At 32.6% G+C, this 27,852-nt stretch overlaps 1 protein-coding gene across 2 annotated transcripts in view; it reads left to right on the top strand.

Annotated features, from left to right (window-relative positions):
* PKN2 (protein kinase N2) overlaps positions 1-22,513 on the top strand; it is a 128,622-nt gene extending 106,109 nt beyond the window's left edge. Inside the window, exons 12-22 of one of the 2 annotated variants that reach the window (XM_029228562.1) lie at positions 174-300; positions 2,387-2,517; positions 2,598-2,673; positions 2,752-2,843; positions 8,479-8,655; positions 12,947-13,009; positions 14,259-14,335; positions 16,378-16,520; positions 18,653-18,760; positions 18,966-19,046; positions 22,323-22,513. In XM_029228562.1, the coding sequence (XP_029084395.1) occupies positions 174-300; positions 2,387-2,517; positions 2,598-2,673; positions 2,752-2,843; positions 8,479-8,655; positions 12,947-13,009; positions 14,259-14,335; positions 16,378-16,520; positions 18,653-18,760; positions 18,966-19,046; positions 22,323-22,424 (1,177 nt within the window). In that variant the 3' untranslated portion in view covers positions 22,425-22,513. Of the gene's footprint in view, positions 1-173; positions 301-2,386; positions 2,518-2,597; positions 2,674-2,751; positions 2,844-8,478; positions 8,656-12,946; positions 13,010-14,258; positions 14,336-16,377; positions 16,521-18,652; positions 18,761-18,965; positions 19,047-19,133; positions 21,823-22,322 lie in introns of those variants that run through there. The other variant, XM_029228561.1, reaches the window with a different exon arrangement.
* The last annotated feature ends 5,339 nt before the right edge of the window (positions 22,514-27,852 follow it).

The following is a 27,852-nucleotide window of genomic DNA, read 5'->3' as shown; positions in this document are numbered from 1 at the left end:
GTACATATCGATTACAGTGAGCCTATTAAAAGTCTCATTTTTTCCAAATAGTATTTTGAAACTAGTGCTCTGCTTACTTTTAAAACAATAAAATTGTTTGCCTTAATTGTAAAGTTATTTAAAATATATACTTTTGATTACTGCTTTTGGTGAATTGCTTTATCTTTTATAAGTGATTCTGCAGTAACCAAATTGGACTTTGATCTTGAACCTGAGCCTCCTCTGGCCCCACCACGTGATTCTTCCCTTGGAGAAATAGATGAATCTGTTGAATTAAGAGATTTGGATACACAAGGACAGGTAAGGCATTTTAAACCTTGTATAATTCCTTTTCACCAAATGAATTACCAGTAAAAGCATCATAGTGAATGAGATGTTAAAAACGTCTCATTTAACATTTTAGTTAAAAAATGCCTGTGTGAACTGTGTTGTTTATGTTTCTTGTGAATGAAACATAAAAACCTCTGGATGCTCATGAGCCAGGAGAGATGGAATAGGCTGCTTAATCTAGGAACATAAGAGCATGGCTGATATTGGATGACATGTTGCCTGAAACACTGTGCATCTTCTAACTAGGTTAACATGATTTTTGAAAATGCATGTAAGATGAAAGTAATGTATTCATTTTTTTAAATTGAAATATGGTTGATTTACAACATTGTGTTTCAGCTGTACAGCATAGTGATTCAGTATTTTTTCAGATTCTAGTTCATTATAGGTTAGTACAAGATAATGGGTATAATTCCCTGTGCTATACAGTATATCCTATTGCTTATCCATTTTATATATAGTAGTTTGTATCTGTTAATCCCATACCCCTAAATTGTCCCTCCCCCCTTCCTCCTCCCCTTGGTAAGCACAAGTTTGTTTTCTAAATCTATGAGTCTGTTTCTGTTTTGTATATACATTCATTTGTATTATTTTTTAGATTCTACATATGAGTGATATCATATACTATTTATTTCTCTGTCTGACTTATTTCACTAAGCATAATATTTTCTACGTCCATCCATGTTGCTGTAGAGGGCATTATTTCATTCTTTTTTGGGGGGGAGTAATATTCCAGTGTGTGTGTGTGTGTGTGTGTGTGTGTGTGTGTGTGTGTGTATACACACACACACATTTTTTAAAAATTTTATTGAAGTATAGCTGATTTACAGTGTTGTGTTTAATTTCTGCTGTATAACAAAGTCACTCAGTTATACATATATATATTCTTTTTCATATTCCTTTGCATTATGGTTTATCACAGGATATTGAATATAGTTCCTTGTGCTATGTTGTAGGACCTTGTTGTTTACCCATCCTATGTATAATAGTTTGCACCTGCTAATCCCACACTCCCAATCCTTCCCTCCCCCAAACCCCCTCCCCCTTAGCAACCACAAGTCTGTTCTCTATATTTGTGAGTCTGTTTTTGTTTCATAGATACGTTCATTTGTGTTTTATTTTTGATTCCACATGTAAGTGATATATGGTATTTGTGTTTCTCTTTCTGACTTACTTTGCTTAGCATGATAATCTCTAGGTCCATCCATGTTGGTGCAAATGACATTATTTCTTTTTAATGGCTGAGTAATTCCATTGTATGTATGTGTGTGCTATATATATATATATATATATATATATATATATATATATATCTCACATCTTCTTTATCCATTCATCTGTTGGTGGACATTTAGGTTGTTTCCTGGCTATTGTAAATAGTGCTGCTATGAACATAAGGGTGCGTGTATATTTTTGAATTAGAATTCATCTGGGTATATGCCCAGGAGTGGAGTTGCTGGATCATATGGCAACTCTATTTTTAGTTTTTTGAGGAACCTCCATACTGTTTTCTATAATGGCTATACCAATTTAAATACATTCCCATCAATAGTGTAAGAGGGTTCCCTTTTCTCTACATCTCTCCAGCATTTATGATTTGTAGACTTTTTAATGATGGCCATTTTGACTGGTGTGAGGTGGTACCCCATTGTTGTTTTGATTTGCATTTCTCTAATAATTAGTGATGATGAGCATCTTTTCATGTGCCTGTTGGCCATCTGTATGTACCACATCTTCTTAAACCAATCGTCTGTTGATGGCCACTTGGGTTGCTTCTGTGTAACTGGCTATTGTAAACAGCGCTTCTGTGAACATTGGGGCTCGTGTATCTTTTCAAATTAGTGTTTTTGTTTTATCCAATGTATTCATTTTTTTACCTTTTTTAGATAAGAGTAATATATAATTAATAACTATAAAAATGAATATCCAATATCTGAATTTTATTTTCTCACTCATATTTATATCAACTTTTAACATTTTTTTCTTTAACTATCCTTACCTAATAAGTTGTTTTCTGAACGTTTCTATGATTTAATGAGTGTTTAATATTTTACAGGTTTCAGAAACAGTTTTTGATACTGAGAATGACAGAAATAGACTACTTCCAAAATCTCAATCTGAATATGAGCCTGATATTCCTCAATCAGGCCTAGAGTATAGTGATATTCATGAACTTGAGGACAGAAGGTAAAGAATATGTACACAGCTTTGCTACATGTTTAGTCCCATACTTTTGCCTTATTTTTGATTGACATTACTGTTTTCAGATCTCAACAAATGTTTCAGTTTAATCTACAAGACTTCCGGTGTTGTGCTGTCTTGGGTAGAGGACATTTTGGAAAGGTAATCTTTTAAATTTTCTTGGAATGCCTACAACAGTAATAACTCACATGGGAAATAATTATTTTAATCTCATTTCAGGTGCTTTTGGCTGAATATAAACACACTAATGAAATGTTTGCTATAAAAGCCTTAAAGAAAGGAGACATTGTGGCTCGAGATGAAGTAGACAGGTTAGTTTTTTAAAAATGAAATTCTTTATTTTTCTGAAAGTGTAGCTTATCGTGAAAAATCTGTATGTATTGCAACAACAAAACTTTCTATTTTCCTAATACACTTGACCGTTGAATAACATGGGCTTCAACTGCATGGATCCACTTAAACATGGATATTTTTCAAAAGTAAATGCTACAATATTACATGGTCTATGGTTGGTGAATCCACAGATGTGGAGGAACTGCAGATACAGAGGGCCGACTATAAATTATGCACGGATTAACCCCCATGTTGTTAAAGGGTCAACTGTAATAAGTAAAGAAACTAAATAAATTACTGCATAAGGTAGGCATTAATTAAATGTTTTTCTTTCTAGCTAACTCCCTCTTCCCCTACTTAAGACATTTTACTGCTGAGTGAATACCAAGGAAAGATGATGAAATGTTTAAACTAATTCTCATAAGCTTTTATACTTGGAAATGTTAAACTGTTTATATGGAATAGGAAGTGTTATACATCTGTGGTTGGGTGAGGCTATTTCCTGTTCATACTACAGAAGTAATAAGATGTCATTTACAAATAATCTTCAGTTAACTGAATGGTTAATATATTCTGCTTTTGAAAATGCACCTACATCTATTTTTTGCTCTATGTTTCTGAAAATGGTATTTTTTGACCACAGCATCTTACATTTCTGGGTGTACATTGATACGGATACCTCTGCCCCTACAATTATTAAAACGTAAGGACTTTGGGGATAATATTGTAATTAGGTTAGAGAATATACTTTAAAAAGACTATCTCAAATTAATGGAGTGGGTCAACATGGAAATTATTGTATAATAAAGTGGCATATTTATTACAGAATGAGGCTTTCATTTGATATTTAGAAGGAGCAGTATTTTTCTTAAACCACCAGTTCAGGAAGCACCAGTTGATATTAATAGAAGACAGCCCTGTATAATGAGAACAGCCTGTGATTATCAGTGAGAAGACTTCTCTAGTTCTGATTGTTCCTTCTTAATTAATGATTTGATCCCAGGGCAATTCACTGAACATCTTTGAGCCTCAGTTAACCCACATATTTTTAAAATATATTTTTTGGTAATACTTGCCTTACCGAATTATATTAAGTGCCATATAGATATATCAAATTGCTATTTTTAATATTTTTTCCATGATATGGGAAGTTCTTAGAATTAGGATAGATCTTAAAAGATGCAGGTTTCCTTTATATAAAAAAATCTTTTCCTTTTGGATTTGCCTATTTGTTTTTTATCCATTTCTCATACTTCCCAATTATATCAAAATAAACTCCTCCCTGATCTAAAACTACTTAGAGAGATTTTGCATAATATTTTTGAAATATTCTGAACACTAGAGTATATGCTAACAACTGTATATTTCTGTTACATAAATAGTTAAAGCAAACCTTTAATTACACTGTCAGTTTGTTTTAATTACAATAATAGTAAGGTCAAATGTTTTTCTTTTCTGGAAGAATGTTTGCTTTATTCCAGATTCATATATGGTAAATTCGTTTATATCCTAAAATAATAGGAGACTGGTACTACCCAGTTAATAATGGGAAAGTGGTAATTACTTGGTGGTTTATATAACTTTCTGCTACATTGTTACTGCTTTGAGCCACGTCTCTGTAGGAAAAAACTTCCTAATTAAATATAGATAGAATAATATTAATATTACTTTTAAAGAAGTATGTCTGGATTAGAGGATGAAGCTTTAGCCAGAACCTGAGACATTACCCCTACTTAAATTTAATCCAGCCTTAGTGAAAAGTTGATGAGTAATCTTTATCTAACTTCAGTTATAAATCCATGTATTCAGTAACATGGAAGTAAAATAATCTCCAGTAGAACCAGAAAAACAGAGAAATGTAAAATTCAGAGTGAGAAATAAAACTCACTCTTAGAGGACTTTGAGGAAGGCAGCAGAAAAAAGAGCAATTACAGGAAGACAAGAAAAAAAATTAATTTAGAAAATAAGAAAACAGACCAGCATAGTTATATAACTTGCAAGTCTGAATAGTAAACAACTAAGCAGAAATCTTTTATATCCACTTTCTATCTCATCCTTTTAATAGATCCATAGAATTCGATGTTATTGCATATCAGTGGGAGTTTTTTTCCTATAGATGTTTCTGAAATACTTGATGTTTTTTAACGACAGTTTTCCTTTCTAAATTTTCTCTTTCTAGTGTGAATTTTATTATTTTACTTATAGAAAATTCCAAATCAACTTGTTTTTTGTTGTTATTTGGCTTGGGTTTTTTTCTTCTAGTTTTATTGAGATATAATTGACATGCAGTACTGTATAAGTTTAAGGTGTATAGCATAATGATTTGACTTACATACATCATGAAATGATTGTCAAAATAAGTGAACATCATAGAGATACAAAATTAAAGAAATAGAAAAAAAATATTTTCCTTGTGATGAGAACTCTTAAGATTTACTCTTTTAACAACTTTCATATATAACATACAGCAATGTTAACTTCATCATATTGTACATTATATCTCTAGTACTTATTTATCTTATAACTAGAAGTTTGTACCTTTTGACTGCCTTCATCCAATTTCCCCTCCCCTCACCCCATCTCTGGTAACCACAAATCTACATCTTTTTTAAGGAACACAAATTATGCACTAACTTCAAAGTAATGTAATTCATGTACAAAGATCACGTTTTCCACCTACCATTAGTAGAACTTCTTTCTGAGTGCCATCTTCCCCCACTCCTGAGTAGGAATGTTAAATGTGTGTTACTGTTATGCCTCACTCAGCTTCCTTGTCTTACCAGTTCACATTTCAAAACAACAGAATAGACTTGGAAGTATATTTTTGTAGTTGCAGAACAAAAACACAGCTAGCCAGATTTTCTATATATATCATATATACGTATATATGATTTAATCCTAAGATTAGCCTTATTAATGTTGTAATTTTCCACTGACCAAAATAACTATTTATATAGTTTTTAAGTTTCTATCATGTCTAATAATGTACGGAAGGAAGTACACCAAAAAATGTTAGAATGGAACTAGTCACTTAGGGAGATAAAACATAAATACATTAGTTATATAAATAAAACAGATTAGATATGTTTGAGTTTAAGCTGAACAATATAGATAATCGCAGCTCATAACAGGGGGAACATCAAATGAAGGTGTGCTGGTGGATTTAGGTAAGGCCTTGTAAAGAAGATTGGATTTGTGCTGATCTTTGGCAGATGGAAGATATTTGGGAACATGGAGAGGAGAGAAATGACAAGATAGAGGAAAATGTTCTGGACAGAATGAAGTTTGAAGTTTTGAATAAGGTTGGATTGTTTCATGGACTTTTAAGGAGAATATACAATTTAGATTAGATTGGGAAAAGTTAGAGACTTACGGAGCAGCTTTCTGGTGTGCTGTATAATGCTTAAAATTAAAATTATTGTTCCTGTTGGGGTCTATAAAGATCCTTCCTCCTTTACCTAATAGTCCTAAGACATCTATCCAGCCCTCATCAATATTGTCAGTCCTCATCAAACAATTCTATGAATGGCATTAAAACCATTTTAAGAGGAATTCTGGTTAATCCTTTAGACCATTTACATGTTCAACACAGGTCTAACCTTATACTTATCCAGGTGAGAATTAGTAATTCACCCATAGTGGATTAGTAATTCACCCATAAACCATACACAGTGAAGAGGCCACGTTTGCCATCTAGTTGAGCCCAAAACATCTTGCCAGTTTGTCTTATTTCACCTGAATATTTTATCCTCATTAGCCAAAATGTAGATTGACATAGTAAATCAATTGTTTTAGAATCTGTCTTACAGATCTTGCCCAATTAGACATTGTTTTCCAATAAATTTAAATGGTGATAAAGTCAAAGCTGTTAACTGTTCTTTCTAATCTTCTGTGAATTTATTTCTAATAGTGACTTAATTTGTAGTAACATTTAGAAACCTTGTAAATGTATGTAGACATAAGCCCAACGCTTTAGAAACAATTACAGTGGGGCTTTCTGTTTTGAGTATATGTAAAGTTGTAAACAGATTGTGTGAAATAAGAGGGTAAGAGTTCATCTAGAATGTGACCATATTAAATGGAGTTTAAACACTATTTCATAATAGCTGCATTTACTGTCAGTATTTAAAACTGAACAGGTGTTTTAGTTCATAATTCGGAATACAACTATATTAACAGAGCAATAAAAATTCCATGTTCCTTCTACACAACAGGTATACTCTTAAATGTTCATAGCAGTATAATCTGGATACCCCAACAAATGCTTTAATCTTTAAGTTAAACTTTTTAAAATTAACTCTGAAGAGATCCAAAAGAAAGGAGTATGGGTCTACCTCCTTCTAACATTAGAATTTTGGTTTGGTATTTTGAAATCAATAACCAAATACACACACACACACACACACACACATCTAAGGAGTTCTTTAATTTTAAAAATGAAAGCATTATTAATGCTTTTCAACAAACATTAATGTCAATTTTTGATTCCAGTCTCAGAAACAAACAAAAATGCCTATTTTGTATTAGAAACATAAATGTAATTTAATTGGTAACAAAATACATCTGTAGGTATATTTATTTTGATCAGGTGTTTAAAGTGTTAATTCCAAGTTGTATTTGAATAATATTTGACCTGGTTTTCTTCTGCTTTGAGGTGTTTTTTGTTGTTGTTGTTTAGATTTTGTTTTCTTTTTTTTTGTTTTTCCGCAGTTATACATACACATGTATCTATTCTTTCTCATATTGTTTTCCCATTTACGTTTTTACATAGTACTGAACAGAGTTGCTTGTGCTATACAGTAGGTCCTTGTTGGTTATCCATTTTAAATATAGCAGTGTGTACATGTCTGCTTTGAGTTTTAAATCAGGTTGACTTACTAAATATTTTCAGGGGGAAGAAGAGTGGTATTTTTTGCTATTTAGGCAAAATTGTTTCAGAGTCAGTAAGTTTGACCACTGTTCTTTTAAGCAGCTTGTAAGAGTTCTTACAGGGAAACCTGTGATAGCTATAGATTTTATAGATAAATTGTATCATTCTCCAGGAGCTTCCTTGAAGTATGTTATAGAATTCTCCATGTAACCTCTTTATTTTCCAGTTAGCCTTCTAAATTAAAATTTTATGCAGTGTATCTTTACCTCTCAGCTTCATATATTATATGATAGAATATTTGGATACCATAGCTTGTGAATTATAAATATATACTGTCCTTGAAATTGCCTTGAGCAGAAAATTTGTATTTTAAAATTATGCTTTAGGTTGCTAAATCCTTTGACCAATTCCTGAAAATTTTTCACAATTCACCCCTAATTAAGCCTTTTTTATTAACTATTACCACTAGCCATATGTGTGCTACTCTGATACTATCAATGTGAACTTATGTCATGCTAATCATATTTAGTTTTCATTAATATATTTCTATTAAAGTTATATATATCAAGTAGCCCAAATTTTTCAAAGCATTTGTAGCAAAACTAGGACACATTTTATGGTTTTAAAGTTATAATGATTAAGAACTTTGCTCATTTTAGAGTTTACTAATTTTTAAAGAATGTTATTTCCAACTAGAGCTTTAAAAAAAAATACCAGTGATTTTAAAATGTTTTCTCTTACAGCCTGATGTGTGAAAAAAGAATTTTTGAAACTGTGAATAGTGTAAGGCATCCCTTTTTGGTGAACCTTTTTGCATGTTTCCAAACCAAAGAGCATGTTTGCTTTGTAATGGAATATGCTGCCGGTGGGGACCTAATGATGCACATTCATACTGATGTCTTTTCTGAACCAAGAGCTGTGTGAGTATTTAGCATTTCTCTGAGTTTCTTCATGACTGATTTCTTTCTGGGAAGGAAAAAAGCTCTCTGAATTTTAGATTTATTTTTTTCCCTCATATGGAAAATAGATGAAGAAATAATAGAACTCCTTACTTACCTTTTTGCCATAAATAAATGTATCTATTTTTCTCTGTTGTTCATGTTGAAAATTTCATGGATTACCCTAAATCACAATTGATAATTTAGATATACAATTTAGGTTTATTTTAGTAAAATTTCTTTTTTTCTAGTATATTTTCTCCCTAGGGAATGCCATCTAGGACCATGGCTTTAAATATTAACTATACTCAAAGTACACTGTTAAGTGAAAAGAGAAAATGTAGAAGAGTTTGTTATATATTTGTATGAAATATTTGTATTTGCATTTTAAGGGTAATTTAAAAGAGTATGTCTTAAGTGTTTGCTTGCATGTGCTTACAATACCTCTAAAGAATATAAAAGAAATTGGTATGCGTATCACCTCCAATGAAAGGCATGGAATCCAGATATGATACTTAATAAATAACTGGGTATACTGTTTAAAATATATATTTCACTGAATGCTTATAGGATGTCAGGTACTGTGTTAAATATTTTAATGTATCACTAAAACCCTTTTTGTAGTTTTTGAATTTGTTATATGAAGGTTTTACTTACTCAGATGCAAAAGAATAAATAATAGCAAACATTTGTGATTAAACATAATTATATATATTCTTCCCCTGTTGTTATCCCAGTTTTAAAGCTCTTAAGTGTTGGAGCTAGGATTAGAACCTAGGAAAATGCTCTTAATAGCTACACTGTATATGCAGGTGTTTACCAAATGTATATCTCCAGCCCTTACCTCTTACCTAAACTTCCAATTCCAATAACATTCAGCAGCCAACTTGACTCTTCCCTTTATATGGCTAATAAGAATTTCTTGTTTAACATCTCAAAATGAACGCCTGATATTTCCCATTTTCCCCCACCTCACCCACCACTCCCCAGCCTGTTACTCTTCTAGGCTTCTCTCTTATTAAATGGCAATACCATCTACCAGTTGTTCAAGCCAAAACACAGGAGTCATTCTTGATTCTCTTTTTTCCTTACATGCAACATCCAAATTCTACCTCCAAAACATAACCCAAATCATAAAAATCATAAACCAGTAGTAAAACTTTATTGAATTTATTATTGAATTTTTATCACTTGTCTGTATTCTGACAGCTGACATTTGTGTAACATTTTTACTTTCATTCCTTTATTTGATTCTCATAACCATCAGAAGTATAATACAGCAGATAGTAGTACTAGGGCATTAGTTCTGATGGGTAGTGAAGCTTTCAGAAAAGGAGGCAAAAGCCACAAAATAATAGAAGGCTACTAATAATTAATTCCCTGCATATTTAAAAATTAATATTTAAAAATTAAAAGCAGGGCATCTAGACTACGCCTAGCCTTGTGCTAACTGCCTTGGGAATTTGTTTTGTTATGCCTTTTCTTTAATAAATATAAAATCCTATTCTGCCTTAACAAACTTTTTATTTTTGCTGAGAGTACAAATTATATAGTACCAATGAAACAATTAAGCCCAGTGAAATACAAGAATAAAACGCTTTATTGCAATACTTCATATCTAAAGTACCTCCCTCTAATCATTCAGATCTCACCTCAAATGTCATTTCTTTGGCGGTCTTTCCTCATTACTTTAATCAAAGTACCACTGTATCACTAACGTCTAAATCAGGCCACACTCTATTCTATTTTATATTTTATATTCTCCATAGCACTTTATACCTGAAATCACCTTATTTATTTTTTACATTTTTATTGTCTGTCTCCCCTCACTAAAGGGGAGCAACAAGGACTATGTGTATTCTGTGTACTAGTGGAACACCTAGAAGGGTGACTCACATATGCTAGGCAAACATTGTATTCTTATTGCTTGAGACGAAGGAATCGAAATTAATTTGAGTCCTAGCTTTGCTGTGTTCTGGCTGTGTTGCTTTAGATAAATTAGTTACTCTTTCTGAGAGCTTCATTTTCTGCTTCTGTAAAATATTTATCTTAAAGGTTTGATTTGATGATATCCAGTATACCCAGTTATTTATTAAGTATCATTAGGACAATCTGTTTACAAATAATGGAGCAAAAGAGAAATCAGAGTATTTTTATGATTGTTACAGTATTGTTTTGCCACCAAAATAAGTTTGCTTAAAAAAAACTACCTTAAGCAATTTTAGAATCACATTTGTTTTAATGGGCTTCAGCTAAATCTTTTAAACTTATGATAAATAATTACATAAGATCTAATGTATAATCAAATATTTATAAATAGTTGCATTTAAAAAATCTCCAAATTATGGTTCCATTTTTGTAAAAATAAAGAAACACAAAACATATCTACATGTACACGTAAATGCATTCTAACATTTGAAGGACATTCACCAAACTAACAAAAGTAGTTACCTTTATGGATAGTAGTGGCATCAGGGTGAAATGGAGATGGATGAATGAAAAATTGTGCTTTAGGGTAGGGGTATTATGTGTATTTTATAGAGGAAATATCCATGTGTTACTTGTAAAATTAAGAACTGATTCTCCTAAGTGTCTCCTTATAGGCTATTCTACACTGAAGACAGATCTGCATTTTTTAATTCATTCATTTATTTATTACCTACCTCCTTATTCAGTAAGGCTATTGTGTATCAAGCATTTTGCTAAGCATTTAGGCTAAACACTGAAAAAGACAAACATGGTCCGATCCCTCAAGAGTTAATATTATAGCTGGGTTGAAGTTTTTCTAAGATCTAAACCTGTTTATCCATTTCTAGACCTCTTCACCTGTCCCAAGGCAATTTGAGGTCAATATGTCTAAAGGCAAACTCACTTTCCCCACAAAACTTTGGCTACTTCTGTATTTCTCCACCTATTCATTACAATAAAAAGGAAACCTTGAGAGTTATCTTCATCTTTTCCCTTTCCCTCATCCTTTATAGCTAATGAGACACCAAGTCCTATCATGCTCGTTTTAAAGTTTCTCTTGAATCCATCTCTTATTCTCTTTGTTGCCACTACGTTAGAGGTACTCATGATCTTTCATCTGTACTATTATTTTAGCCTTATCTGTTCCTTTTTTCCCTCTGGATATCTACCTACTTCCACTCCACTTCATACTACTATCAAGAAAGTTCTCTAACATAAATCTGATTATTCTGCCCTGATTAAAATTGTTTGATTTGCTATCACTAAGAGAAGAATTTTCAGTACGGGCATACCTCATAGATATTGCAGGTTCAGTTCCATACTGAAACAAACATCATAATAAAACAAATATCATAATAAAGTGAGTCGTGAATTTTCTGGTTTCCTGGTGCATATAAAAGTTACATTTACACTATACTGTAGTCAGTTAAGTGTTCGATAGCATTATGTCTAAAAAAAACCAATATACATACCTTAATTAAAAAATACTTTATTGTTAAAAAATGCTAACAATCATCTGATCCTTCAGCAAGTCGTAATCTTTTTGCAATAATGATGTCAGAAATCACAGATCACCATAACAAATATAATAATGATGAAAAACTTGAAATATTGAGAGAATTACCAAAATGTGACACAGAGACCTGAAGTGAGCAAATGCTGTTGGAAAAATGGAGCCCATAATGTTGCTCCATTCAGGGTTGCCACAAACCTTCAATTTGTAAGAAAACACAGTTGTCTGTGAAGCACAATAAAGTAAAAACACAGTAAAACAAGGTATGCCTGTGTTCATAATATGACATTCAAGGTCCTTCACAACTTGATCCCAGGCTGTCTTTTCAGCTGTATCTCCTGCTACTTCTTCCTTATCCTTTACTTCAGCCACAACAAACTCATTATGGTTGTCAAACAGGTTATGCCTTTTACACACCTATTCCTTTCCCTCTTAGGAGCATACCCTATATTTCCCATACAAAAGTTCTACCTTTCATACCGCCCTGCCTTTATGATGGCATATTGTACTTTCTTCGAAGAACCAGATCAAATGTCTACCACAACGGCTTCAATGACTCCACCAGGCAAAGTTAATGGCTTCCATTTTAGAGACTGCATTTTTCTTATTTTTAAATTTCATGCCTAATATTTAGCACATATCTTACTTATATGTCTGGCACATAGTAAGGACTAAATAAATACTTGTGAAATTAGTTAACTACAGAGTTCTGCTTTGAAGCATAAAAGTACAAACCGGGATTCATGAGTAGTGGAATTTATTAAACTTCTTTTGATTTAATTCTTAAAACAGATTTTATGCTGCATGTGTAGTTCTTGGGTTGCAGTATTTACATGAACACAAAATTGTTTATAGGTAAGTAAAGTTTTGATATTTTCTAATTGCTTATTTTGATATGAAGTAGAATTAAAGATAATTAAGAAGGATATTTTGTTTAACCAGCTTCTTAATTTTCTCTTTTGTATGATAACTGATCACTAAGAAAGTTAAACTCCAATTTTGAAAGACATGGTTAACACAATAATTATATGATAAATTTCTTTGTTACTGGTCCTCTGCCCATTACCTAATTAGAATAGTAAAATTATAAGTTGACCTATGATAACACAATTTACCAACAATATTCATCCTGGTGAATACTTTATATTCAACTGATCCACTTGTGCCAGATTATAAAACATCACCTTGCTTCCTTCATTAAGCCTTGCTGTCAACTAGACAGTGTACTTGGTGACATATCTGATTTATGTACTGGCACAAACTCCTTACCAAATTGCAGACTAGTTAGAAATAGTTCATAGCCCAGCAATTAGTCTGTGGTTAACACTTTGAATAACATTGCTCTAGATCAGACAAATTATGGGAAGGCCAGTAAGAATTAAAAGACTGTAAACATCAGTTTATTCAAACTTCTAACAATGTTTCCAAGATAACAGTTTCCTAATGGCCCTATTTAACTTAAAGAATAAAATATTTTCAACTTAATTTGTAATCATTTAATATGACTTAATAGCTTCCTCTTTATTTTGAATTATTCTCTTAGAAGGTTAAACCTGCTCCCTTATACCTTACTTATACTGTTTGTTTGATAATTCATTCTTATGGATGGCGTGTAGGCAAACTTCAGAGTTAGTCCAAGTCCAAGAGCTGCCTGATGGTCTGGTGCTTTGGATTTGGCTCTTTCACTGCAGTGACCCAGGTTCAGTCCCTTGTAGGGGAACTGAGATCCCCACAAGCTGCGTGACATGGCCATTAATTAATTAAAGAATTAATTAATTAATTAAACTTGAGTTAAAGATCCATGAACTCCTTCTGAGCTTTAAAATATATATTTAAATAGATCAAATATTTCTCTTTTAGATACATTCTTCCTTTTCTGCGTAACGGGGAAAATATTCAGAAATTATTTTTTGTAAAGTAATAAACTTGCCAAAAGGAAGAAAATGAACATTTGTAATATAGTATTTAAATCTCAAACCATAACTTGAAAAAATTCATTTTTAGTAAAGAGAAAGTACGGCTCCTATTAAAATGATATTTTTATTATATTATCTACTGATTTTATTGATTTTTTTTTCATTTTGCATTTTTTTATCCTGAACAGAGATTTGAAATTGGATAACTTATTGCTAGATACAGAGGGCTTTGTGAAAATTGCTGATTTTGGTCTTTGCAAAGAAGGTAATTGGGTATTTTAAAGTGCCTTTTCTAATAGATTACTATTCCTTTGTACTTTGGAAGTTTTCAAATTTGTCTATGGAGAGCAAAATGTATTTTTTAATTTATTAAAAATTAAACTTTAACTTATTCTTTATTGAGACTTATAGGGGGTTGTTCATATAACCTAATTATCATATTATTAAGAATTTATTCTGTGAATATGAATAAGGTTAGGTTTTCAGAAATCATAGTATAAAAATAAGATTCTCTTTGTATGATTAATAATTCTCTCTACTCTAAGAAAGCATTGGTTAAGCACCAAATTTTTTGCTTTGCTGGGATTGTGCAGAGTAAATTATGCGTGCCTAAAAACTTCTCTCCTGCTTCTTAAAACTTTTAACATTTAAAATAGGAAAAATATATGCATATGCCTCAAGAATCTTTTATGTACCTATACGTGTGTGAGTACACACACAAACATATGTAAATAAATATGTGAACTGGGGAAATTTGAATCAAGAGGTAGCATAAGAAAATATAAAGAGCACGGGCTTAGGCACCACACAGTCCTAAGTTTGAATCCTGGCGCTGCCACTTATTTGCCCTGTGTCTTTGGACAAGTTACTTTTAACCTCATTGAGTCTGATTCCTCAGCTATAAAATAAATATAATCCTTCTTGTTTAGGAGTATTATGAGAATTAGAGATAAGTATGTGGCACAGCGTCTAACATATAGTAAATAGGTACTCTTAATACACTGTACTGTAGCAAACATTGTCTGTCTCCCCCTCTACTCTGAGAGCTTCCTGTTTGTTATTCAGCTTTCTTTCCATAGTATATAGTATAGTGCTTGGCACAGCTTAAGTATTCAGTGAATGCTTAATTAATAAGTAATTGGATGAATTAATGAATGAACTTTATAAATCTGTGTCCATCAGTTACCAACTGACCTCCTAATTATTGAATCTAATGAAAGTTTTTTTTCCTTTTTTGGACACTATTGACTTAAATGTTTTTGTTCCTCTAGAGTCTGGCCTTAGCCCATTGCTTTTCTCAGGTAGTTTTTAACTAGCAGCTATATTCTAATGATTTCCAAATCTATTATTTCCTTTCCTGACATATATAGTCAACTATCTACTAGACAGTTTTACTTGGTCAGCAGGTACCTCAAACACTGCACAAGCAAGTTTCTTTTCCTCCGTCTCGTTTGAAGTTGATGGTGCCACAATCCTCTCAATCTCCCAATTTGAAAATGTGGAATTATCCTGGACTCTCTCCTCTTCACTACTTTCTGCATCCCGTTAATCACCAAATTGTGCTGACATCTACCTCCTTAATATTTCTTAAGTTTTTCATCTTCCCTCTACCTCTGCCAACCATCATCTTGTTTTGAAAAGACTACTTTAATAGCCTTTTAACTTTTCTGTCTCTGTTCTTTTTCTCCCTCAAATCAGTCTGCCATGTAATTGCTAAAATGCAAAAGGGGCACATATAAATACAAATCTGACCCTGGTACGCCGCTACTGAAAACCTTCAGTGGCAAAGATGTGATATACATTGCCCTTCCTGATCTGCCTACCTCCTTCTCCAGCCAGATCTCTTGCAGCTGTCTGCCTAGTACTTTCTATTGCAACAACAATAAACTGCTTACAGTCTTTGTCTGTCCACCACTATCACTCATCTCAGCTCTATTTGCTGACTAATGTCTGCTCATCCTTCACTCAACTCAGGTGTCACCTCTGCAGATAAGTTACCTGAGGCTCCTCTCCTCCTATCCCAACTAACAAGTCAGCTTTCATAAGATGATGTGTATAATGTGCTTTTAGCAGTTTAGAATACAATGAGACATTTTCTTCAATATGTAGAATGTATATTTGACTAATTTATTACTAAATTTTGAGAAACATATTTAGAAAACGAGTTAGCTAAAGTCTTTAATGTATTTTGAGTTTGATTACCATGCACAAATGTACACCTTTAATTTTGCTTCCTAAGGATATCTTCTAATTTTTTTGCCAGATTTTTTTCTGTGTTAACAAATATTTGAATTTTACCTTTTTCAGGAATGGGGTTTGGAGATAGGACAAGCACATTTTGTGGCACTCCTGAATTTCTTGCCCCAGAAGTATTAACAGAAACATCCTATACAAGGGCTGTAGATTGGTGGGGCCTTGGCGTACTTATATATGAAATGCTCGTTGGTGAGGTAAGCAGTATAAAATAGGTAAAAGGGAAACGTGATTGAAAGAACAAAGCATGTCACTTATAAAACCACTTAATATGTTTCCTGCATAAGTAGAACTTAAGCTTAATAAATATTTATATATATATTAGTAATTGCCTATGATCCTATATTACCTTCACCATCTTTTTTAGAGTTTTATATTATCTGTGGAATGTATACCAATGCTTCAAAAATAGTTTCTTATATTTCAGTGTTGCTCTGGTTATATTTTTAATCACACATAACTGATTATTTCATAAGAAATAGAAAGCAAGAAGACTGATAAAAGGAATGTACTCTGTACCTGTAAAGAAAGGTCAGCTATATATTAGTCAAAAATAAATGTTACCTTCAAAAGCGATACAGTAGAATTGAAAATATTAACATTTTTTTCCTACTATTTTCTTTAGATTAACTTAAAATAAATTTCTGGGCCTAACTTAGTTGTATGCAGAAATTGTTACCACTTAGAAAACAGTGAATTATATCTAATTAATAAAGCAGTAAGAAGAGACTATTTTGTTATAAGTTTTTGGAAATGATAAATTAGGGTGGAATTAAAAAAGAGTAAATATTTAGACAAGTAATTGAAAATTACTTAGATGGGTTTGATGATCTTGAGATGCAAGAAAAATTACCTTGCATTGGTTCATTGTTCTGCCGTTTTCCTAATGCCAATGACCAACCTTGAACATTCTAGGCATGAAAAAACTAGTAGCTGAATGATGAATGACTAAATTATTGAATGTCAGAAATTTCTAAAGTTTTGCTCTGTGATTGTCATTTAGTGACACTTATACCAAACAAGTAAATAAATGAATTTAGTTCATCCAATGACAGTACCTTTTGATATGTCAAATTGGAGTGGAAACTTGGAAAAGGAAGAAAAGAAATAGCAAATTAAAACGTTTACTGTGTGCTAGGCACTATTCTATGTGCTTTATAAGTATTAGCTCATTTAATTTTTCAGCAAACTTTAATGAGCTCAATAGTAGTCTTATGTTTATCTCCAGATGCATAAATAGAGACACAAAGAAGTTAATAGCTTGCTTAAAGTCACACAGCTCTCATATGGTGGAGCAGGGATTTTAACCTGTCTGTAAACCATTGTGGTTTGCTGCCTGCAGGATAGGGTATTTAATATGCCCAAATTTATTTCTTTTCTTAAGACCATGGGTTCAGATCTGAATTTTTCACCTCTATTTAGAAAAGCATAAAGATGGAAAGATATATTTTATCCCTAATCCACAGTGGTCTTTACTTTCTGTGAGTGCCAGAAGTACTCATACTAGTTGTTTCTGTAAGCTCTGACATACTTGAACTTTTTTTTTTAATAGGTTTATTTTATTTATTTACTTATTGATTTTTGGCTGCGTTGGGTCTTCGTTGCTGCATGCAGGCTTTCTCTAGTTGCAATGAGTGGAGGCTGTTCTTCGTTGCAGTATGTGGGCTTCTCACCGCGGTTGCTTCTCTTGCTGTGGATCGTGGGCTCTAGGGCGCAGGCTCGGTAGTTGTGACACACGGGCTCTAGAGCATAGGCTGAATAGTTGTGGTGCATGGGCTTAGTTGCTCCATGGCATGTGGGATCTTCCCGGACCGGGGCTCGAACCCGGGCTCAAACCTGTGTCCTCTGCAATGGCAGGTGATTCTTAACCACTGTACCACCAGGGAAGTCCCGGCAGTTACTTCTAAGTACAGTCATTATGCCTGCAGTCTCTAATTGTGTTTTGCCACCATTAATTTGCTGTTGACTGTGAAATTCAAACCACATCCATGTCTGATGTATTTCTACAAAGTCTGTGCTTCCCTCTGTAGTAACACGTATTACTGTATTTGCCTTACCCATTTCCTTCTGTCTTTCCACAAGAAGATTTCAATAAAAGTATATGGATATGGTGTATCCTCTGGTTAGTAGTTACCTATCTATTGTGTGTCTACTGTGATTTCTTGTAGTCCTTATTTGTTTGATGTTTTGGTGGGTCTGTTTTTTTGTTTTTCCTCTTTCTTATTTTCCTCACTATCTGGTTCTTGATTGTACTTCGGAACTTTGAATAGATGATGAGATTTTACTGTACTGAAACTCATTTTGACTGACTCAAGGATATTTCTTCTAGTCTCCCTTTCCTGGTGATGATGAAGAGGAGGTTTTTGACAGTATTGTAAATGATGAAGTAAGGTATCCAAGGTTCTTATCTACAGAAGCCATTTCAATAATGAGAAGGGTAAGAATTAATGATTTATAAAACTACTGAAATTTTTTAAAGAACATTTCCCAGTAGAATTTTAGAAGTTGTTTTTCAGTTATAGATGTTGCATGGTTTAGACAAACACATACCAGAAGAAACATCTAAAGCTTTGCAAGTTACGAGAATCCTTGTCAATGAGTCCCTGGTCTTATATTAACTTTCTTCCTTTATATTGTGTTAGTTATTAAGAAGAAATCCTGAGCGACGCCTTGGAGCTGGTGAAAAAGATGCAGAGGATGTAAAAAAGCACCCATTTTTCCGAGTAAGTATGAAAGTTTAAAATTTTTTATGAAACTGTAGCAATTAGGAGTAGGAAACTAAACTGGTCATTTTATATTTTGTAATCCAGCTAATTGATTGGAGTGCTCTGATGGACAAAAAAGTAAAGCCGCCGTTTGTACCTACAATTAGAGGGCGGGAAGATGTTAGTAATTTTGATGATGAATTTACCTCAGAAGCACCTATTCTGACTCCACCTCGAGAACCAAGGATACTTTCAGAAGAGGAGCAAGAAATGTTCAGAGATTTTGACTACATTGCTGATTGGTGTTAAGTTGCTACACAATGTGAAACCAAGCAGACTGACTCATAAGAAGACCTCCTAAAAATAGCAACCCTTCATTTGCCCTCTGTGCCAACAAAAGCTTCTGAGTTTTTTTTAAACATATGAAGATGTGTTTAAAAATACTATTCTAATACCTTCTTGAAAAGTGGCTTTTCAATGTATTTTCAACGTAAATCTGAACACTGGAAACAGTTTCATGGAGTTTAAGCTGAATGAACATCGGCCATGAAAATCTATCAGAAATGAATACTTTTGGATCAATAGTCTTATTTTTTAAAAAAAGAAGAAACAAAAAAAAACACTCTTCTACAATCCCTAGCTTTGCTGTACTCCTGTCTTAAATGGAAGGAAAATTAATCAGTTAACTTTCCTTAGCTGTATTTTACAAAAAGAGGAAAAAAGGGCTTGGGATGCTATTACTATTCACACATAGTATGATTCTGTTTGAATAAGGCAAATGCTCTTATTTTTGTAAAGAAATTACTGTAATATCAAAAAAATTAGTTTGTGCACATTTTGGGGCTTTTTTTCTTTAACAGAATGAGTTGATGTATTATAAATTTTCTATATTTATTAGGAGAAAATTTTTATTGCCTTATCTTTACCAACCGTGTAACAGAGCCTCATAGCTTTCCAACAGAGCTGCTTGCCAAACAATTATGTTTATTAAACCAACTATGCTGAAACAAACAGAAACAGCTAAACATCTACATTTACTTAAAATTTTAAGAATGAGGACTTACGATCAGCCTGAACCAAGATACTGTTACCTGTATGCATTCCCAAAGTCTAGATACTCAGTATGTTCAGTCATACCTTTTTCCCAAATCAGTGAACTGATTACTCCTTTTTTTGATATTGTACATTTATCAACCTAGTTCATCTTGTTCTTGTGTCTACTGTAGAAGGGAACTATATCTTTGTTAAAACATAGGGATTATCATTGTATACATGCTGTGAACATGTATATGTGCAAGTTGTAATGTATTCTATGTTGTAGGTTTATTATTTAATTTCACCACTTCATCACTTTTGTACAGTGGCCAAGCAGACACCTCAGACTCCAGCATTTACGTTAAGTGCATTTGTACATTTTAGGCCACTGGATCCAGATTTTATATTGGCAGTTACTGAGGGCAAAAGCAATATTTTATAACAGAATGTATAAATATTTTTGATAAAACAGTCTATATTTTATAAAAATTATTATAACACTAAAGCTGTACCTCAAAAGTCTCAAAAATAATTTGATCAAATACTTTTTTACAACTCTTCAGAGGATCCATTTGTGGCTTTTTAATGCTCTTATAAGGATAGGGAAGTCTTTCTGCAAGCCATGACTTTTCTACTTGCCTGGAGTTTTGGGTTTTTTTGTTTTGTTTTAATTGTTTTCCCTCCTAGTCTATGACTTTATTGTTTTTCCCTAGTTCAGTAATAACATCTTTGATTCTGTGCTTAGCACGTTAGGGCCATCATACCTCAGGAATAGCAAGTTGTTAACTAACCATACTGAGTTAACCATTTAATCACTATGATCTCATGTCTCAAAAGTTGTTCAAGTTTAAATCCTATGAGAAAAATGAAAGCACATTGATTTATAGAGAATTAAGCTTAAAACATTTATGAATATTTCAGCCTTGCCAGGACGTGTTGGCATGTTTTTGCTATACTCTGAGAACAGTTAAATTGTTCAGAGATAATTCCTGTTTCCTTACAAATTGATTATTACCCATGATCCTTTGGGGGAAAATCTTACAGGAAGAGGGAGCAGCAATATGTTGTTTAAAATTCTTTTAAAATGCCAGTTAACTTCCTTGGTGAAGGACAGTAGAGGATCTTAGCTTAATTGTCTGGTTTTAATGTAAACAGTGTTAATACAACATTAAAAAAAACACTAAATACTTTTGAGGTACAGTCTGCTCACCTTTTCTGGTTCTCAAATGTGCATAGAAAGCAATGTCTAAAATAGGCGTTTAGCATTAAAAACTGACATAGCATTTTGTAACTACACAGTGTACAGAATTTTTTTTTAATTGAAGTCAATCACTAAAAAAATTAGAGGGCAGGGTATATTCACACAATTAAGCTGAAGAAAGCACTAATTTTTTCTGTAGTTTCAAAAATATATATATTTTAGATTTAAAATTTTTAAACTCTATAGAATGTAAATATATTTTGTTATTACTGTATGTGTAAGTGACTGCTCAAGCACTTTGTAAGGAAATTAAGATATTTTAGAATGGTACACTATGCATTCAAATTAAATGTGCCTTTATGTCATTTTAGGAAAAAGTGTTTTGCAGTCATAAATTACCACAAATGCACAAATTAAAGTTTATTAGATTGTAATTTGTAACTTTGTTTTTAAGTATTATTTCCTTTTGGAAACTTCCTATTGGTCAGAATATGTATTAGCTTTCCTAGATTCAAGATCTCAAAGACTAGTTAACTTTAGTTAGCCTTCTTGCAGGTACTTTTTGTCCTCGGGAAGGGCAAAATCATTAAGAGTCAAACCAAATTGTCTACTTCACTGGTAACAGTGGGGAAATTTTGCATTCTGTTCCTGTAAGTTTAGTAGCATCTTTCATTCAGTGGTTACTTATGGGTTGTCTTCTGTGTGCTAGACACTAAGGATAGAAAGGTGATAAAAAAAAAGGCACCAAAGTCTTCATAAATGAAGAATGGTAAACATTAATGCTAAAATGCAAGCACTAGTACTATATGTACTTTTCTCTTGTTTGAGAATAACTTATTTAATTTTAGAATCTGACCTTTCAGAAAATAGGTAAGTGAAAACAGAATACTAGCCATTTTATAGTCATCTTTTTCAAAAATTACAAATGGAATATTTCAGAAATGTAAAAAGAACCCTGCTATCTCTGTGACACAGATTAAGGTCATAATGTAATCACCATTGTATGTTGACTAGGTGAAAGCTGCATTATAGATTCAAATCTAACAAAATTTTTACAGGTGCTGCTGATCTTCCCAAAGCAACTGAGGGTGAGTATGAGAAACCCAAAAGAACAAATGCCGGATCATAGTTTTAATATAGAATTCTTGTTTACCTTCTAGCTATCTTTTGAGATCTAGTGTTTCTCTGAGATATAAGCTTTATATGTATATACATATATAACTATATGTGTTTATAAATATATGTATGTAAATATATACATATATAAATAGAGGTAAGTTTGTAAAGTAACTTCTAAGTGTCAAAAATCTTGTGTAATTTCTTCTAGTATCTTGTCCAAGTAGAAACTCTCAGACATCCAGTACGAAACATAATTTGAGTCATTGCTGGTCTCATTAAAGATAAGAGTGGTCTCTGGCAACCCCTCACCCCAAAGTAAGCAAACAAACTTGAGCATGAATCTGCACACACTAGGGCTTCAGCACCTAAGAGTTAGGGAATATCCAAGCACAAAAGTGAGAATACTCAGAGCTTGGGATGGAAGCTGAGTCCACAGATTAGGCCAGAGAAGTAGGAAGTTGGAGAGGATAAGAGCCAAAATGGCAGGGAGCTGACTTTGGAAATGCAGACACCCAGAAGAAGTGGAGTTGCCAAGGATGGATTTCTATAGCAATACCTTTATGAGGATAACACACCTTGGAATTGCAGTAGAACTTATATGTTCTGTGCTAAAATTCTCTTGAGGAGCTCAAGTTCTATTTTGCAGATCACTCTCTATCTACCAGTAGAATCAAATACTTTCTCAATGAAAGCTTTCCTGGATGGAAATATATAGGATTTCAACAGGTTAAGATCAAGTAATACACTATCACAGATCACCAAATACATGAGAGACAGCAAGTTATCTTGAATGAAGCCAATAAAAATAGTAAATATAGACAGCCCCTCCAAAAGATTGCAAATATTAGAATTCTCAGATACAAAATTTAAAATAACTATATAAAAAAGTTTATATACCTAAAATTTACCAGGATAAATAGTAAAATGAAATTTGAAAGGAATTAACAAACATTTTTAAAATTAAAAAAAATATATAAATGACCAAATTTTAAACTCAGTGGAAGCATTACAACAGATTACATAGGTGAAAAAAGAACTGGAGAACTGAAAGATACATCTGAAAAATAATCCCAAGTAAATCAAATAAAGAGATAAGGAAATGGAAGATACCAAAGGAAAGTTAAGAGATATGGAAGATGGAAGGGAGACACAATTGGAATAAATGGAAGAGAGGCAATATGTAAAGACATAATGGCTGCAAATTTCCCAGAGAAAAAAAATATTTAATAAGTACAATATTCTCCGTACAGAATAAATATAAATTTATGCATAGAATCATTGTAGTGAAACTGCAGACCACAAAGACAACATTTTGAAAATACCCAGGGAGAAAGGAAAGACTAACAGCTAACTTTTCAATAGCAATAATAGAAGCAGTGGAATATTGCCTTCAGAGCACTGGAAAATAAAATGTCAACCTGAAATTGTGTAGGACGTAAACTTTTTTTAAGAATGAAATCAATTAAAATATTTTTTAAAGGAGGGTTTATGATCAAGGTCCTACTCTAAAGGAAGTGCTTCAAGAAGAAAGAAAATGATCCCCCAAGATGATCAAAGATACAAAAAAGGCTTGTGAGCAAATAAAATGGTAAACACTTAGGTAAATCTAAATAAACCAAATCCATACATAGAAGCCTTTTTTTTCTATGTTAAGTCAATAGAAATTCTGGACAACAGATGTAAGAAAATTGAGATAGAGAAGATCAGAGCTAAAGTATTCTATTGTGTTGTTGGGGTGTCTAGGTCTTCTTTGTTTTAACATGTTTATTGGAGTATAATTGCTTTACAAGGGTGTGTTAGTTTCTGCTGTATAACAAAGTGAATCAGCTATACATGTACATATATCCCCATATCTCCTCCCTCTTGCGTCTCCCTCCCACCCTCCCTATCCCACCCCTCTAGGTGGTCACAAAACACCGAGCTGATCTCCCTGTGCTATGCGGCTGCTTCCCACTAGCTATCTAGTTTACATTTGGTAGTGTATATATGTCCATGCCACTCTCTCACTTTGTCAGGGAAGGGTAAGCTGGGTGTCAAGGTATTGATCAGTTAAATGTACAATCATAAAATGTCAAGGATATTCACTGAAAGAATATAGTGTGTATAAATTCCAAACCAAAGGTAACATGGTAGAAATCTAAATGTATAGCAATATAAATGGAGCAGACTCACTAGTTAAAACCAAGGTATAGATTTTTAAAAGGAAATCTGACTTTATAATGTTTACAAAAAGATAAATCTAAAACATATGTATGCAGAGAAGTTGAAAGTAAAAGTAGGAGGAAATACATATAATGCAAAAACCAATCAAACTAAAGCTATAGTAGCTCTATTTAATATCAAACAAAACTGATTTCAGACCCATCTTGAAAAAAATGTGTCACTTAGAGTGTTTCTACACAATGATAAAAGATTCAATTCACCAAAAAGATATAATAATTCCAAGCATATATGTATTTAATAAAATAGTCTCTAAATACATAAAGCAAAAATTCTTACAGCTACTTTAAAAAACTAGCAAATATCCATCAGGGTGGAAGAATTCAACTCATTATTGGACAACAGACTTTCTAATCAGCAAAGATATAAAATGTTAGAAGAAAACAGTAAACTTGGCCCAGTGGATGTACATAGATTTCTGCCTCCAACAGTTAAGGGATTCCACAGTTTTTTTCAAGTACATATGGAGCATTTACAAAAATTGAGCCATAAAACAAATGGCAGAAAATTACAGAGTATAGTTATACCAATTATATTTTCTACCTGCTTAGAACAAAAAGATTACATATATGTGTGTCTGTATATAAAGTATTTGAGAAAAAAATTTACCCTTTCAATAATGGAGAAAATGAAATAATAGTAATCATTAAATACTTATAACTGAGTAATAGTAAAAACATTGCATTACATACCAAAACTTGAGATGCAGCAAAAGTGGTTCTTCCAGGGAACTTTATAAACTAACTACTTATTAGAAAAAGGAAGGTTAAAAATGGATCAAATTGTTCAGTTTAAAAAGATAGGAGAAAAAAAAAACACCAATAACCAAAGTAAATAGTAAAAACAGTCAATATAATAGAAACAAAAGCCAAAATCTTGTTCCTTTAAAATGCTAACAAAGTAGACACAGCTCTGAAAAGATGAAATGAGAGAAGTCATAAAAAATACTACCCATTATAAATGAAAATGCAAGTGCGAGAAAGATTTTTTAAAATTGAAACGAGGGCTTCCCTGGTGGCGCAGTGGTTGAGAATCTGCCTCCTAATGCAGGGGACGCGGGTTCGAGCCCTGGTCTGGGAGGATCCCACATGCTGCAGAGCAACTAGGCCCGTGAACCACAACTACTGAGCCTGCATGTCTGGAGCCTGTGCTCCACAACAAGAGAGGCGCGATAGTGAGAGGCCCGCGCACCACGATGAAGAGTGGCCCCTGCTTGCCACAACTAGAGAAAGCCCTCGCACAGAAACGAAGACACAACACAGCAAAAATAATTAATTAAAATTGAAAGAAAATACTTCAGCATAACACAAATAAATTTGAGAACTTAAAATAGTGGAGATAATCTTTGAAAACGATAAAAATACTAACCTAGAAAGAAATTAAAGACTGAATAATCTCATAACAATTAAAAAAATAAAAGCAGAAGTTAAAAGTCTTTCCACAAAGAAAACAGTGGGTCTGGATTGCTTTACAAGTGAATCCTTCCAAATTTCAAGGAAGAAATTATTTTAACCGCATAGAAAGTTTTTGAGATAATGGGGAAAGGGTATATTTTCTAGCTCATTCTATGAAGTCAGTATAATCTAGATAACAAAATATACAAGAAGAGTATGTTACTAGCAAATTTCACTCATGAATATGGATATAAAAATACTAAACAAAATATTACCAAGTCAGATTCAGTGATGTATGCAAAAGACACTTTTCCATTAGCAAATTTGGTTTATCCTGGTAATGTAAGGATGGCTTAATATTAGAAAATCTATAATTGTCATTTACCATAGTAACGGATTAAAGGAGAAAAAGTAATAGATTTAGAAAGAGCTGATCACATTCTTGCTTTAATGGAGGGGGTGGGACAGAGCTGGTTAAACTGATAAGTGGTATCTATAGTAAAACAAAAACCAAAAGTAACTAAAATCAATAGCATCATCCCATATGAGGAAACATTCTCTTTAAAATTGGGGAATAGAACTAGGATGCCTGTCATTACTACTTCTTTGCAACATTGAACTCCTTTAATATAAGGGTTAAAAGGAGGATATAAAATGGTTATTATTTGCAGATGTGATTATCAACCTACAAAACTCAAAAGACTAAAATTTGCTAGCAATCATAGTTTATCCAAGATTCTGGTTATAAGATGAAGATAAAAAAGTCAGTGACATATCTGTGGACCATCACGAAATAATTAGAATACATAATATTTTTAAAACACAACTTTTACATAGCAACAAAACTAAGTTACCTAGAAATAAATTTAACAAAAGATGTGCCAGACTGGTTTTGTTTTGTTTTGCTTCTAATTCTTCACTGGGAGACATTAAAGACCTAAGTGAATGTAGAAATATCCCATCTTATGGTGTGATGTCAAGTGCTCCTCAAATTGCTCTGTAGATTTAATGCAACTCCAGTTAGAATCTCAACATTTTTTTATAGAACTTTACAAACCCATTCTAAGATTTATATAGAAGAGCAAAAGGGCAATAATAGTAAAGAACAGTTTAAGAAATTCCTGAAGAACAAAGAGGAGGAGAGGGAATTTGCCCTACCACATATCAAGAATTATGAAAATGTAGCAATTATTGTAGAATTGGTACATATTACAAATGGAGAAAGAGAGCCAAAGGATAGACCTACACATATATGAAACTGATATATAAAAGAAGCAATATGTTAATTTAGTGGAGAAAAAAGAAAATGTTCCATAGGTAGAGCTAGGAAAATTGTTTATCCATATGGAAAGGGAAAAAGAAACAATTTCTGTGTCACACCGTTATAAAAATTTCAAATGAAATGAAATGTCAAAAGTAAGACTTAAAACTTTGGAAATATATGTAGGAGAAGAAAGCACTAAAATATAAGGAAAATTCATAAATTCAACTAATAAAATTTCAAAATTTCTGTTTATCAAAAGACATCATAAAGTAAAAAGGCAAGTCACAAACTGGAAGTAGATTTATTCCATCACATGTAACAGAGAAAGAATGATAGCTAACATAAATTAAAAATTCCTGAAACTCAATAAGGAAAACAATGGGAAATTTCAAAAGATATGAACAGATATTTCACAGGGACAGTAAACATGCCCAATCTCAACTGTAGTTAGAAACTACAAATTCCAGACCATACTCACATACAATTGCACACATTCAATTGGCAAAACTTTTAAATTCACACCATATCAAGTCATGGAGATGGAGTGGAACAATGAGATCTCATGTAAATTGCTGTGAGGAGTATATAGAA

Source organism: Monodon monoceros, unplaced genomic scaffold, assembly GCF_005190385.1.
Source record: "Monodon monoceros isolate NGI ecotype Baffin Bay Population unplaced genomic scaffold, NGI_Narwhal_1 Super_Scaffold_18, whole genome shotgun sequence".
Lineage (NCBI taxonomy): Eukaryota > Metazoa > Chordata > Mammalia > Artiodactyla > Monodontidae > Monodon > Monodon monoceros.
Note: the sequence above shows the minus strand (reverse complement) of the source record. Positions and strands in the feature narration are given on the sequence as shown.